We start from the raw sequence: 16,522 nt of genomic DNA on the forward strand, positions 1-16,522 counted from the left end.
TAAGAAATCAATCCTTGGAATATCAATAAATAAGGACTGTGAAATCTGAAAGAAAGTGGTAATTCTAAACTTACATTTTTAACTTTCTTATAAAAAAAAAAAAAAATGGAGCACTTCCAGTTCTTTCACCTTAAAAACCCAACTATTACTTTATGTGAAGAAGATATTTTAAGACAAATTTAGGGCAGAGAGCTAGGAAAGAGTTTTAAGGACCTTCCAAAAATATCTATAAAAAAAATTAAATATCATATCCACCCCATTTTTCCATTTTAAATAAAAACTTAGTATGTTTTTCAATAACTTATTTAAAAGTGCTTAATTATGTTTGCCTATAGCTCAGTATATTCAAACCATACCTTCCGTGGGGAAAAAGTAAATTGTTTTTTGTAATCACAGAGTCTTACAATGGAATTTCCCTAAGGATGGAAATGAACTTAGGAAAATCGTACAAATACACTGTATCTGAGGTTTTATAGGTATTTAAAGGGGAAAATCGTGGGGGCGGGGGGTGACAAATGGTGAGAGCTCTAGGGAAAATGTGGGGTGCACAGATCAGCTGGAATGGTGTCTCACTGGGCCCAGCCCAAGTTCAGAAAAAGCCTGGGAACTCAGACTCACTGAAGGAGTGAAGGCATTCTTTGTAAAACGTTTCTGAATAAAGATATATTACCTTTAAAACACATAATAAACGAAATAATGCTAATGAACTTTCCCAAGCATGTGGAGTGTGCATTAATAACTGGTAAGATTTGCTAATCTGAAGTCATAACCATTGGTATATCGTTACATAGGTTTAACTAGTATACCTCCTCTCATTATACTGAAAATTTCTTTATAAATAGGTAAATTATTAGTTTCAAATCACTACAGTCCAAACAACACACATTTCTGAATTTCCCAAAATCTGAAGAAATCATCCAACTTAGCTAAAGATCACCATAACCTTGCTCCTTTTTCTCAGAATGTTTTGCTTCAGAAACAGCCATTATATGTCACAGCTATTCACCCTTCAACATCTAAGAAATACACTACCTCTTAGGGAAATAGAGGGCTGCAACTTCAGGTTCTAGAGCCTTTAAGTCATCCAGGTAAATATCATCAGGTCCCTGGTGCTGGCTTCTCTTGTGGACCCCTATTTTTATAAGAAAAATGCATCAGAGGTAAGAACTTAAGCTATTCTTCATTTACAACTCTTCAAGAAAACAAAGGTTTACAAACAATAAGACCAACCACGATTCGAACTGCATTTTATTTAATTTTTAAAGATTTTCTTTGAGAGAGAGAATGAGCAAGAGAAAGAGAGCAAGAGAAAGAGAGCACGAGAAAGAGGGAGAAGGAGAAGCAGACTGCCCTGCTCAGCAGGGAGCCCGACGCAGGGCTTGATCCCAGGATTCCAGGACCATTACCCGAGCAGAAGGCAGACACCTGACTCACTGAGCCACCCAGGCATCTCAACTGTGTTTTATTTTTAAAGGTGTCAGTTAAACTTTTCCTTGTGTTGGTTCCATCCATGCCAATGAAAGAGAAATTCGGTGTTACACACGTAACAGTTGCACAATAAACACATGCTAACTTCTTCTTTCATGTGCTGTTACATGAATAATCCTAGCCCCTGAATCATTTAGATTTCATGATGAAATTTTCTTGGGAGTATGAATAAGCATGACCAAACTTGATGAAATCACTGGCACTGAGAAAGAGGTCATTATTCTAAAACTGTGAGGGAAGAGTTGCTAGAAACAGGACAGTCACACGGTGCCAAAGTATCACCAAGCATTACCTTCTGATTGCAAAAGGACAAAAATCCTTTACAATGGATAAATCTGGCAGACAACACCTTAAAACAAGTGGTCACATTTAGAATCTCTAGTAATGGGACATTATGAGATACTATATACTCAATATATCCCAGAGGTAATCTTCAACTCAAAAAATAAACAATGTTGAACCCAAATCTAATTAAGCCTCTAGATCTGTACTGCCCACTACAGTTAAGTCACCAGTGTCCAAGTCTGAAGTGAGGTGTATAAAATGTGTTAAAAAAAAAATGTGTAAAACACACACCAGATTTAAGACTTACTATAAAAAATGTAAAGTATCTCAATTTTTATATTGATTACATGTTAAAATTATAATAGTTTGGACTTACTAGCTCAGAATATATTACTAAACTTAATTTCACCTTTTTTTTTTAATGTGAGAAGATTTAAAATGACATATGCAGCTCACATTGCGTTTCTATTGGGCAGTGTTGTTCTAGAGCTAACCTCCAGTTTAAGGAAATACGGGGATGTCACCTTGAAAAAAAACTATCGATACATCCAGAATGTGAGAAAGCATCCAAGAGAATTGGCTGGGCTCTTGAAAAGGTCAGTATCATGGGTGCAGAGGGGGAAAGAGGTGCAGTGGTGTGTGTGTAGGCGAGTGAGGGAGTATGTGTGTGGGCGGGGCTGTTCTAAATTAAAAAAAGGTTAAACACAAGAACCAAGTGCAACATGTGAATCTTGATGACATCTTGGTTTGGGAAGAAAAAAAAAAAACCAGCTAAAGCTTTTCTTGGCACATTGGGGGAAACACGAATATGAATTCTTCCAGATGGCAATGGTCCTGTGGGTTATGCAGTGGTCTTATTCTTCAAAGGTGTATCTTACAGTATTTAAAGGTGAAGTATCATAATACCTGCAAACTGTTTTCAAATGGTTTAGAACAATAAAAAACTGTGTAAGTGGAGAGAGAGAAGAAGAAAGCAAATATGTATAAAACTTGATAATAAAAAGCTGGGGGGAAAAAGAATGAGGCCAAATGAATGGTAGAAACCACTCAGGGCTCCTATCTGGTCAGTTCCACACTACATGCTAAGAATGGGGGGGGGGGTCATTATTTCCCCCAGGGATTACCATGGGGTAGGAATAGGGGGTCATTATTTTCTAGACTGAAACAGAACATTCACCCTGAAAACTAGATTTTCCTCCTTACCAGTTCTTAGAACACATGGTTATGGGCCTTTGGTTGCAAAGGTGCTGAGCTACGAAAGAGCAGGTACCAAGGTAAGCTGGATCATCAGCTGGACAATCACATTTGGCCACAAATATCCTTGACAGTCAAATTCTTTTATTTTTATTTATTTTTTTTAAAAGATTTTATTTATTTATTTGACAGAGACAAAGCAAGAGAGGGAACACAAGCAGGGGGAGTGGGAGAGGGAGAAGCAGGCTTCCCGCGGAGCAGGGAGCCCAATGCGGGGCTCGATCCCAGGACCCTGGGATCATGACCTGAGCCGAAGGCGGATGCTTAACGACTGAGCCACCCAGGTGCCCCAAATTCTTTTATTTTAAATAAGTTCTTTTTTAAAAAATTTAAATTCAATTTAATTAACATATAGTGTATTATTAGTTTCAGAGGTAGAATTTAGTGATTCATCAGTTGCCTATAACACCCGGTGCTCATTCCATCAAGTGTCCTCCTTAATGTCCATCACCCAGTTACTCCATCTCCCCACTCACATCCCCTCCAGCAACCCTGTTTGTTTCCTATAGTTAAGAGTCTCTTATGGTTTGTCTCCCTCTCTGTTTGTCTTATTTTTCCTTCCCTTCCCCTATGTTCATCTGTTTTGTTTCTTAAATTCCACATATGACTGAAATCATACTTCTTTCTCTTGACTAAGTTCTTTCCAAGTGACTCTGAAGGTCCATACCTATAGTGGTTATTTATTCAGTTTGTGATTATTTAACCTTTGGTGTATTTGCAATTTTCAGGTAAGGTTTTACTTCCCTAAAAAAAAAATAGGGTCCAAGACCAGTGTTCAGACAGTATATTCTGGCTCCTACTGTACTAAAAAGTGTCAATGGACAAACTTTGTATTTTTAAACAGTAAGAATGTTCTTATTTATTAAACTTGTATTCCAAAAGTGAGACAGAGCTGTTGAGCCAAGAGTCGAACCCGATCTGTTATGTTTTAGAGGGCAATAATAAATGAAAGAAGAGAACACATACTAAAAATCAGTGTACATTTATTTATATCCCATGTTATTGGAAAAAAAGTGGACTTAATTTGGCCTCAACTAACCAGATATTTCAGGTGAAAACATTTTTCTCTCATCTAATTTTTTCTTTTTGAACATATAATTTTTGGGGGATTCCACTTTATTGGCATACTTTGTCAATAAAATGGTTAATTTTATGCATTCACTGATTTGAACATGCTCATTAACTTTTTCAATAAATGCCTCCCAAGGGGGTACTGAGTAGGAGCAGTCGGGAGAGAGCAGGAGGAAGTGAGAGTCCTGCTTCAGTAGAATCCATAGTGCAGTGGGGAAGCCCCATTAAACAAGCAATCCTCACAGTGTGTGCTAGGTTCTGGTCAGGGGAGTACCACTACAAAGGCAGCCATCATGTATCATCTGAAATACTGAAATAACTTATCATGTAAATTTACAGTACCTGATGCCAATTCAAACAAATGATTACCTTTCTTCTTTGATGGCGAGTCTACTTTCGCTGCAGGTTTTGATTCTGAGGGGGCCTCCACTAATGACGGGTTAGGAAGGTGGTCTGCATCTAACATAGATGAAATCTGAGGAGGCTCCAGGGGAGGTTCGAGAAGTTCTGCAGCAGAAGTTGCACCACTCATCTGCTTACACGGGGCTCTAGGTTTGGGTTTCACTATGGTACAGACCGTTTCTCCCACGGAAGCATCTTTTTCAACTTCACTTATGAGGTTGTCCTCACTGGGAATTACCCGAAAATGGGTATTTTCTGATGGTGTAATTGTAGCTGTCCTAGGATGATGGTCAGATCTCTCTCTTTTGCTGACCTAAAAAAAAGTTTAATTGTTTAAACTACCTTCAAAGGTATTTGTTATAATCTATTTCTTAAGCTGGATGCAGGTAAATGTATTCATTTTATTTATAAAAACACATTTGGTAAACATATGATTTTGTATATGTGAGACATTTCATAATTAAGTGGGAAAAATAACTGCTTTTTGTTCAGTATCATGACATTTACACAAAAGAGTTCTATTTCAAACTGCTATACTATGAAGAGTTAAACACCGGAGAAGACAAAGGAAATAAGACAATTTTTAGGTGCTAAGAGGTAGAATATTCATTTTCAGGGAGAAAACTTGAGTGCTATATGAAAATTTAGCCCTGCTTGGACTATACCTCAAGGCTCTGCTACAATAGTGTAAAAGTGGGTAGTCAAGTCTCAATGCAAATCACACATATAAGAAAATGTGTATTTAAAAAAAAACAAACTTAGAGGGTTCTAAATACTTTCTCTCTCAAGTAATGTATCTTTCCAATTCTTTCATTACGAGCTGGCAAAAAAGCTTTCATAAAATCAATTTCCTATTTAAAACTTAAGTGTGGAAATTCTAGTTTCCTTTACGTACCTTTTAAATGTTCCTAATTAAAATGTTAATTAACAATCAACATTATTTACTAAATAGAAACACACACAAAATAATGCTGGATTCCTTCTGTTGCAGTTATGAAAAATGGTAACTGTGGATTTCCTAACGTGACCACATGAGGGCACTATCATCATTTATATTCACGTGCCCTGGCTCAGAAATCACCCCTCCCCTCTTTACACAATGACAGACCCACCTCACAGGTTTTTAACTGGACATACTCCACAGGCAAGTAAACATTAGTACCTTGGTGGACTCTGGGAACCCACCCCACGTCCACTCCATGTGGGACTCAGATCTGAGCAGGCTCTCGGCAGGTTTCACCTCCAGCTCTGAATCACTCTTAGGACACACTGCTGCTGGGGAATAGGGGCTATAAACACAGGACAAAGAAATGTGATGCCTTTTAAGTCAGGGAACTTCAGTCTTGCAAGCTTGACAGATTAAAAGAAATGTAAGTTGGAATATATCAACTTTATCCTTCCAATATAAAGACTTTATTGAAGGGAATATCAATTATTTCTTCCATTTGCGTTCTTTAGTAATAATAAAACCACCACCAACCAGTTATCTATTGAGGACTTGTTGGGTTCTCTGTAAACACCTTTATATGCATTATCCCACTGATTCTCACAAGAAATCACTGAAAAAGGTAATTTTACAGGAGATGAAATGCACAGAAAGATGGGTTAAATTAACATAATACATGAGAGAAACTGGATTTGAACATGGAACAAAGTGTGACTCCATGTTTCTTCACACTATCCAGTTACAGTTGACACTTTAAGATTAGAATTTAAGATTAGAATTTAAGAATTGTAGAGGGCCAAATTCTATGCTGATTATGCAGATCTACACTGGCCTACACTGTGAGCCTAAGTGAGACCAAGTTTAGGAACAAAATAATTATTGAGAGGAAAAATACATATTCATGTTACAAGTACATATCCATTCAGTTGTCTGTATGAGAGAAATAGGAAATATAATTACTGTCAAATAACAGAAAAGCTATTTAATATATCTTAAAGAAACTGAGAAATTTTGAAAATACTTACTTGTCTAAAGGGGACCAGTCTCCGTCAGATAAGGGGTAGTGATCCCCAGAATGGAAGAGCAAAGGTTCCTTATAATCATCTTCCTTTAAGGAAGCATTTGAAGATCCTCTGTGAAAGGATAAAAACAAAGTCAGGAACAATGACATTATGTCAGCTTAAAAATATCCCCAAATCTACCAACACATGTTTAGATGATACAAATGAAGAAGGCTAAGTGATTAATAATTACTCCTCTTAAAAGGAAAATGAGGAGAAGGGGGATTCACTGATGCCACCCACCATACACGACTGCAATCACTACTGAAGTATGGGATAGACAGGAAGGACAGAAAAGATGTGATTAAAAATTCCCTTTTACAGCCCTTCAAGGTAATTGATTCAAAGGCTAGAAGAGGAAAACTAAAGCTTTATGTATATTTCATTCAATCCTTACAAATCTGAGGTAAAGACTATCCTATTTTAGGTATTAAATAATCAAGGATCCAGAGAAGTTTAGTAATTTGCCCAAAATCAAAGAACTAGTAAGTGGCTGAATTCAAAGCAAGTAAGCCCTTGTTCTTTCACTATACTCTCCTGTATATTACAGCAAATACAAGACTATGAGCTAAAGACGAGCTATGGTTCAAAAATTCAAAAATACCCTAAAAACTCTTAAAAACACACAGAACTTATTTTTCTTTTTGTTTGGACCAAGAATTAGCTGAGAACTTTCTCCTTATTTAGAATCTACCTGACGTGGGGCTATGAGGAAGATGATACAGAAACACGATAAATTCATTCATTCATTCATTCATTTATGATTTTATTTATTTGACAGAGAGAGATACAGAGAGAGAGCGAGCACAAACAGGGTGAGTGGGAGAGGGAGAAGCAGACTCCCCGCTGAGCAGGTAGCCCGATGTGGGGCTCTATCCCAGGACCCTGGGATCATGACCTGAGCCGAAGGCAGACGCTTAACGACTGAGCCACCCAGGCGCCCCACGATAAATGCTTTTAAAGATTCATACAGAGACCTCAGAACTACAGGAGGATGAACTAATGCTAATAAGATTTTAATTAATTCACCCTTTGGTTTTCTTGAATTTGCACAGTTAATGTAACTAACTTGCCATATAACCTTGAAAACATCCCTCAGAAGCACTGTAGGCCCCAGTTGTTCATCTTTAGTTGGAAATTAACCACTTGTCCTATTTCAGAGTCTATATGAGATTTATGCAGTATATGTTGAAAGTTCTGTAAAGTATAAAGAAAAGTACAAAGAAAACCTCTGAAAAGTGTAAAGCACTATACTTTCCAGTTTGAGAGCTTCTTATAGAAAATTCTACATTCTACCAGAACAGATATTCTATGTAAAATGAGAATATCTGTATAACTTAATTTGGCAGACTAAAAACAGAGGTAGAAATCAGTTTATTAACTTTTAATACTGCCTTTCTTCCTTTATATCCTCATTGAATGTGCTCTGCTTTCCCACTAAGTCTGCCATGTCATAGTTTTTCCACATAGCTGCATCTTCTAACTTAAGGTTTTCCTAACTCTAATTCTTCTGAGAGAAAGAAGATAAACTCTGGCATAATACCTCATTCAAGGGGAGAAAAAGGCAGACATCTAGGTAAAAATACCTATTTCTTAAAAAATGAAACTCAAACGGTAAAAACTGTAAAAAGGGAAAACCAGATGCTTATGAATAGTCCTTACTTGACAAACAGCCTGACCCATCACTAGTCATGTATTTGAAAGTGCTTTAAAAAGTACTATGTAAAAGTCACAGAAACTTATTAAAAATATTTTATTTTTGGAACATATTTCACTGTAGTATAAAAAGTAAGCCCAGAAGAGTTCAGCAAACTGGATTTAGTAAAATATTGAGAGAAACAGAAAGATCGAGATCAGGCACCATTAAGAATTTTACAACCCCGGGGAAGATACGAAATGGTCTTCTCTGGGCACATTCTGACAAAAATAAATCCCATTAGTTTAGACCTGTTAGATGATGGAAAAGGTTGCTGATGTTGAGGTTCCCTTCAGTCCTATGATTCATTAACTAAACTAAGACTTCTAAAAACTTGCTAAGTGCTTTTCAAAATGGTACACATGCCTGAGAACATTCGACCAGCCTAGGCTGACCACAACAGATTAACTCAAACTAAATACACGACATGAGAATAAATGGGAGTGTAGATACTGGAATGTGAAGACAATGGTATGAACACTGACTACATCTATGTCAAGATACAAGACAAACATATACATTAACACTGAATAGCAGAGAATTTGCAGTAAGGTAAACAGTCTAACACCGAGTCAAGGCTGGAAAAAGTGGGAGGTTCAGCTGCCAAAATTCATACTAAGTGTATATAATAGAGCAATTCAGCATTCACAGATGCATCTCAACATGGCTTCAAATTTAATACCATTTTATAAACCAATTATCTTTTCTATTCAAAAACCAAGAGAGGTTACATAATGTATATAACTGTCAAAATTCACTCAATTGTATACCTGCATATTAAGTTCTATGGATATTACTGTATGTAAATTATACCTCAATCTTTTATTTTTAATTTTTTAACTTTAATTTTTTTTTTTTTTTAAGATTTTATTTCTTTATTTGACAGAGAGAGAGCAGAAGCAGGGGGAGAGGCCAGGACCCTGGAATCATGACCTGAGCCGAAGGCAGCCACTCAACCGACTGAGCCACCCAGGCACCCCTATACCTCAATCTTTTAAAAGCAGGAAGAAAATCAAAAGGAAGCTAAAACAGTATGAATTATTTAAGTGGGATAAATCAGAGGGACTAGATGAATTTTTCTCTATTTAACTGGTGCTATGTTAGAGATAAATGGGGTTGCTAACTACCATGACCGAAGATCACTAACTCTGTAAACAATGTTTATCCTCAGCCTTAGCACAGCTATTGGTCAATAAATTTCAGTGTGGCTAATGATCTCAGTTTGCATTTAGATATAGGACATTTCTCATAAAAGATGCCTCATAATAGGATTGAAAGGAGCCCTGCAATATTTCTCTGTCTACTGTATCAGAAATGAAGGGGAGGGCGTGCCTGGGTGGTTCAGTCAGTTAAGTACCTGATTCTTGATCCCAGCTCAGGTCTTGATCTCAGGGTCGTGAATTCAAGCCCCACTTTGGGCTCCACAATGGGCATGGAGCCTACTTTAAAAAAAAAAAAAAAAAAAGAAAGAAAGAAAGAAAAAAGAAATGAAGGGGAGGAAAGGCAGGGAGCTGACTGTAAGATTCCTGTCACCACAGAAAAACATGGAGGGTTCTCTAGAAGCCAGTTATTGATCAGGGGGTGAAGTATGCAGCCTCAGGGCAACAGATGCTGTTTATAAAGTCTTAGATTCCCTGTACTTAGCTTCCAGGTATAACTTATCAACACATCTGCTTTGGTGGATTAAAAGAAGAGATTTCCTTTCTGATGCTGTGGTCTTAATTCTCCATTTTTTAAAAAAGATTTTATTTATTTGTGTGTGTGTGTGTGTGAGAGAGAGAGAGAGAGCACAAGCAGGGGGAGCAGGCAGAGGGAGAAGGAGAAGCAGGCTCCCCCCCTGAGCAAGGAGCCTGATGTGGGACTCGATCCCAGGACTCTGGGATCATGACCTAAGCTGAAGGCAGACACTTAACTGACTGAGCCACCCAGGCGCCCCTTAATTCTCCATTTTTAACACTGCTGGGATTGTGCTAGAGCACCATCTAATTTGACAGGTCTCTTCCCTCCAAAAGACTACTTAGCCTAGGTGCAATGTTTCCAATACATATACACACTAAAAATCCATCCATCCTCTGGAAGGACAAACAAGGTTTCCATGCTATATACAAGCCAAAGTCCATCTTGAGGGAGAGACTCACTAGGTACAGTTTACACAAAGCTCAGTGTAATTTAAAGCTCTCCAATTTTCGCCAGTGTGTTTCTTTTAGCTGTGCAATAGCAACCCACTTTAAAGAATGATTTCATCTTTCACCTCCTTCCTTCAAGGAGCCTTAATTAATCTTAATTCCATTATCAATAAAATTCTTGAAAAGTAAAGAGAATGCTATTTAAATAGAATGCTATTTATCAACATAAAATAAAAACCGATTTTAGGGGGCACCTGGGTGGCTCAGTCAGTTAAGCGTCTGCCTTCAGCTCAGGTCATGATCTCAGGGTTCTGGGATGGAGCCCCACATCAGGCTCCCTGCTCCGCGGGGAGCCTGCTTCTCCCTGTGACCCTCCACACCCCTCCCTGCCAGCTTGTGCTTGCCCACGCGCTCTCTCTCAAATAAGGAAAAAAAAATTTTAGGTATTTCTCTGGAAACAGAATTTGTTTCCTAAAGTGTAGGGGCCTGAGGATGGGAAGATATTTGAAAGCCACAAACTTCCCAACCCCATCTAATTTCTACGTTGCACAACTGCAGAAGCAGTTGACCTCCTATTCTTTTTTTCTGATTCTTTAACCTGTTTAATATGCTGTTAATACTTTTGACCCTAAATATCTTCCCCCCAATTATTTTAGAATCTAGATGCTGAGCTGGAAGGAGCCTTGCCAACCATGTAGTTCAATTCTCTTATTTCATAGATTAAGAAACAGGCCCAGGGGTGCATGGGTGGGTCAGGTGGTTCAGCTTAGGTCGTCTCAGGGTCATGAGCTAGAGCCCTGTGCCAGGCTCCGCACTCAGTGGGGAGACTGCTTCTCTCCCTCTCCCTGCTCACTCTCTCAAATAAATAATCTTAAAAAAAAAAAAAAAATTAAAAAAGAAACAAAGGCCCAGACGAGAGTGATCAAGTAGCTGCTGTTCCACAATCAAAAATATAACGGGCCTAGTCTTCTACCTTTCAGCTCAGCACTTATTTCAGTATACATCTGGCCTGAGTTCCCATGACTGTTATATTTTGTCCTTTAAAGTCCTCATTTCTGTTGGCTACATAATTAAGCAGATCCTGTTTTAGGGAAACTTTAGATAAGAGTTCCTCCAAGTTGCAGTATCTATGATCCATGGTAATCTAAAGAAAAAAGCAAGCCACCAAGCTCCTGAAAATTATTACAATGCCCTAATCTACGTGCATTCTGACGTAACTGCTTCCCAAGCAAGCGAGGTTCTGGCTTGGACAGAGAGTGGACAAACATTAGTAACTGTTGACCAAATCAGTACTCTGACAGATTTGGCTGATGCAGCCTTTTGCACAATCTGGAAGAGTGAGGCATGCACTAATATTTTTGTAATGCAATCATTTACAACACTCATTTACAAAATCTTTAGAATAATGATACTTATGCATTTAGTAGGCAACTCTGCATATGTTTTAGAAATGTTTTAACTTCTTAAATTGAAGCTGCAGGTTGTTCAAGAATTCTAAGCTTTGGGGTGCCTGGGTGGCTCAGTTGGTTAAGCTTCTGACTCTTGGTTTTGGCTCAGGTCATGATCTTTTGTTTGTGGGATTGAGCCCCACGTCAGGCTCTGTGCTCAGTGAGGAGTCTGCTTCAGATTCTCTCTACCTCTCCCTCTCTCTCGTGCTTTCTCTCAAATAAATCTTAAAAAAAAAAAATAAAAGAATTCTAAGCTTTGCTCAATTACATTATAATAAAAGACACACACCAATAAACTTTGAGGGCAGAAGTGTTACTTCAATGTCCTTTCTGGTGGATCTTAGAAGAACTGAGGCAGAACTTTAGGGTCACTTGTGGGCAGCAACTTCTTGTCCAATGCTCATCCATAAAGTCAACCACCCTGCTGACACACGCGTGGTCCTTCCTCTCCCAGCGCCAAAGCAACCACTGAGTGGAACAGATCTAAGATAACCTTTTAAAAATCAAAATCTTGAACAAAAAAATAAATGCCCTACCCCCAACTGTTACCTTTTAAACCCTAGGCACTGCTGACTTGAAAACTGGCATATATTTTAACCTCTTCTACTGAGCTGGTAAGTAAGAAGTAATCGAGATATTTCACTCTAAGAAAAACCAAAACAACAGCAAAAATCCTCCTTTCCTCTTCAACTTACTAGGAATGTTTTGATGATAGACTCTAAACAACAACTCTCAACTGCTCAGAAACAGATGAGATACCAAGATACCGAGTAGGGAAACACACCCGAGGCTGCCCAAGGGCCATCAGTAATCCAGATCTTCTTTGCGACTTAAAATTTATTTGGCTTTTTCAAACCTACTGGATGGAAAGACACACTGCTGGTCTGCTTCAAGTGATATTTTAATACCATGACAGGATGTCTGATGGCAAATTTTATAGAATAGCAGAAAGGAAAAAAGAAAATGCCTCTTCCACTAATTCCACAATAAACTGTCATAGGGAAAAACAAGTCCAAACCTCACACTGTAGATCCATGGAAGAAACAACAGCAACTAGCTGTACCTGAGCTCTGCCCACAGCATGTGCGCATGCCCAGCACCTGCACAGAGAGCCCTACCTTGCTGACTGGGCCCCCTTGTCGTCATCAGAGCTCATTTCCACATACACAGTATCCTCTGCAGCAGTGGAAGCAGTCTGGTCTTCCTTCTTACTGTCCTGTTTGCATTTCTTTCTCCTTCGTTTTTTCTTTTTCACAGAACTTGAAGTGAAAATCGTTTCTGTTTCCAAGATGTGTGAGACGTCTGAACTCTGAGATGGTCTTTCATTTCCACCAGACTTCACCAAAGGGGCATCAGTATCTTTAAAGAACTGATCTTCAGTAGGAATTGGTGAGGTGGCAAGGTAAGCAGGGAGCTTTTCCTTAAAAAGAACATGGAGAAAGAAAAGTTGTCCACGACAAACTGGAGAGTGAATTAAAAACAATAATAAACTCTTTGTGTATCTAAATTCACAGTGGTAGAAAGAATACACAGTCCCCAAAGTAAGAGTGTCAACTAAGTCACTGCCCACTCTACTCCGAATAGGTCTTTACCCTGGCACATACAAATAGTTCATTTGGTCCATGTAACTGAATACATTTGAAGGAACCAACATACCAATTTAGCACAAACCCACAAAAACTGTAATTAAAGCATAGCCAATTAAATTCTCTGTGAAGGGAAGTTCAAAGCAGCAGCAGCATTCCGAGGAGGCAGGACAAAGCACTCTGTCAAGAACTTACAGACAACAGTAACAGGATAAAGCAGAAGGCAGGGATCAGGAACACCCCATCAGACAGGGACAGCAGGACAGGTAAGTGAAGTGAGGATCTACGGTAAAATTTGTCTTTGCTAAATTAAATGACGGTGGAAGAAAGTGATTGACAATACCCTGTTAACAAATGAAATTAGTGGATTTTAAAATTGTAATGTATTCAAGACAGCCTTTTAGGAATTCAAAAGAAGAAAATAAGCCCCAACAGTTAGAAATAATTAAGCTCGTGGGGTGCCTGGGTGGCTCAGTTAAGCATCCCACTCTTGATTTCGGCTCAGGTCATTATCTCAGGGTCCTGGGATTGAAACCTGTGTTGGGCTCCATGCTCAGTGGGAAGTCGGCTTGAGATTCTCTCTCCCTCTTCCTCTGTTCTGCCCCCCACTCACTTGCGCATGTGTGTGACTCCCTCTCAAATAATCTTTAAAAATAGAGAATTAAACTTGTAATTTAATATCAAATAAATGATCAAGTTTGCTGTTCAGAAAATTAACTTCTTAGTCACTGACTTCATCCCTTTTTATCATGGGGGAAATGGAAGGTATGTAATAGAGGTATAAATTAACCTCAAAGAACTTAAGAGTACTCAAGTTTTTACATAATAGTCCTGAAAATGAAGGAGTTTCCGTAATTGTTCTAAATCAAGCTTTTGAATTTGGCTTTGGTAGACATATTACCCTGAAGCCAAAATTTTGTTTACCCAAGCAAAATTTGTATTCATCAGCAACACACACTTACAGAGAAACTGTGATAACAGGATATTATTCTGCATACCCCCAGGGCACTCAAGTGAGAGGCTGTGGTCTCTAACTTCCAGGGCCTTTTAATTCAATGGTCCTTGTTATAAATAAAGTTTACTGGTACTTCTTAAAAGCTGTTTTGTCTCTGGTGGTGTTTCCTAGTTCTGTTCTAGCACTGTTTGCAGTGTATGGGGGGGATGAAACAACCTAAATCTCTGTCAGAACAAGAATGGTTAAACTGTGGTACATCCATACTATGGATGACTGGGCAACTATTAAAAGGATAGGGGTAGACCTAGAACTACTGGCTTGAAAAGGATGCTGACAATATACAGTTTAGATGAATAAAGTTTAAGAGAAACAAAAATGTAAATAAATCGAAGACAGATGGGTTTTGGTAACGTTTATTCCCTTTAAAACTGTAAACTCCTGGAGAGTGGGGGCATGTTATATTCATAGTATGTGACAGTGAGTAGTAATTCCAATACTGTTGGATGAATTAACTTTTTTTTTTTTTTTTTTTAATTTTAAAGAGCACAGTATTCTAAAGAAAATCTAAACAATTTGAGGATACATGGAATAGGAAAAAGAGGCTGGGAAAGTTGGTACTCTGCAAGTTAACCTTGCTAAGCATAGTTATAAATGGAATCATCAGAACTGACCATGAGAACCAGGTAACAAACTATCAGTAACCCAGTCCTCTCACTTGTTGATTTATACAAAGCCTAATCAATCACTGTTCTAAAACACACATGATTTTAAGGAAAACATCAAAAATATTTTATTCTTGTGATAACTCATTTGTTTCATTCTGCTTTTTGCTTCGGTCTCTGATGAGGGAAAATCTTTGTTTAGGCCAAATAAACACAAATGAGGTAATATAAGAACAAGTAATTAAGGTACTAGAAAAAAATATTGGTCTGGAAAGGTTCCCTTCCATAATCATACTTTGTAATGCTGCTTTACATATTGGTATCTAAATTGCTGGCGTCTCTCTAAACTAAAATTGATGAACAATCTCATTCTGCTTTTGTTTATTTTTTGGTAACATTTTTCTTTGTGAATTTATGACATCCAACATGCAGTTCATCTTCAAAACCCCTGAAAGTAGTCCTGTATCTTTAATAACTTGAAGGTTATAATTTTTGCTGAGATTTTATTCTTTATGATAAAAGCTGTAAGGAAGCCTCTTCTAAGATCCACACTAAGTCTATCAAGAACAGCTCACCCCCATTCACATCAGTAGATACGAGGGGTGGAGATGGGGGTGGCAGAGGGAACTGTGCTCTCTCACTGAAAGAAGCCAAACATGCAATAATCAGTTAAAAAGATATATAGGCCAATTAATTTAAATCTTTGAGACCATAATAAACTAATTCTCAAGACTATTCAAGGTTAGAGATCTGACATCCTTAACCAAAATGGTAAACACATTTTCCAAGTTTATTTTTTTCTTTTTTTAAAGATTTTATTTATTTATTTGACAGAAAAAGACACAGTGAGAGAGGGAACGGAAGCAGGGAGAGGGAGAAGCAGGCTTCCTGCTGAGCAGGGAGCCCAATGCGGGGGCTCAAGCCCAGGACCCTGGGATCATGACCTGAGCCAAAGGCAGACGCTTAACGACTGAGCCACCCAGGTGCCTCACATTTTCCAAGTTTAAAGGTCACACATGTACAAACACACAGCCGGCAGAGATAGGCCTTCATTATTTAGGGGGAATTGAATGTATTCAAGTCAAGGTGTAAACTCTAACAGATACTAAATAAGAAAGCTCATTAAAGACAGAGAAAAAGAGCAAGTGCAAAGGCGTTCTGCGCATTCTCTGTACCCTGACACTTGGTGGGGAGAAAAGTTCCTCACTCCTCCAGCTCCTTCCTGACAGCTTAGTTTTTCAGCCTAAAACTAAAGCTTGTTTAACCTGTAAAAATCATCTCTATAACCATGAAAACTGCTGAACATTTCTGTTTTGGGATAGGTCCTGGAGGCCTGAATACAATGTGTAAAGTGGATGTAACCCACTAGAACTTACATATTCCTCTTCAGTCTCCTCCACAAAGAAAGCTTCCCCATTGTCACCCAACTTCATGTGAAGATCCACTGCATCGCCATTGATTTCTATATCAATCTAAGAGGAGAAAAAGTGTGATTTAGTATTAAAACTTTCACTGAACCTAAACCAAGCCAAACTTAGTACT

General features: G+C 38.3%; 1 protein-coding gene across 6 annotated transcripts in view; it reads right to left on the reverse strand.

Annotated features, from left to right (window-relative positions):
• Positions 1-16,522, reverse strand: part of LPIN2 (lipin 2) — an 85,845-nt gene that overhangs the window by 15,375 nt on the left and 53,948 nt on the right. For 5 of the 6 annotated variants that reach the window (XM_032421189.1, XM_032421187.1, XM_032421193.1 and 2 more), the window contains 6 exons: positions 16,357-16,452; positions 12,896-13,197; positions 6,472-6,579; positions 5,663-5,789; positions 4,468-4,813; positions 1,033-1,132 (listed from right to left, as the gene is read on the reverse strand). In XM_032421189.1, the coding sequence (XP_032277080.1) occupies positions 1,033-1,132; positions 4,468-4,813; positions 5,663-5,789; positions 6,472-6,579; positions 12,896-13,197; positions 16,357-16,452 (1,079 nt within the window). The remainder of the gene's footprint in view (positions 1-1,032; positions 1,133-4,467; positions 4,814-5,662; positions 5,790-6,471; positions 6,580-12,895; positions 13,198-16,356; positions 16,453-16,522) is intronic. The other variant, XM_032421190.1, reaches the window with a different exon arrangement.

This window comes from Phoca vitulina, unplaced genomic scaffold (genome assembly GCF_004348235.1).
Source record: "Phoca vitulina isolate PV1807 unplaced genomic scaffold, GSC_HSeal_1.0 scaffold24, whole genome shotgun sequence".
NCBI lineage: Eukaryota > Metazoa > Chordata > Mammalia > Carnivora > Phocidae > Phoca > Phoca vitulina.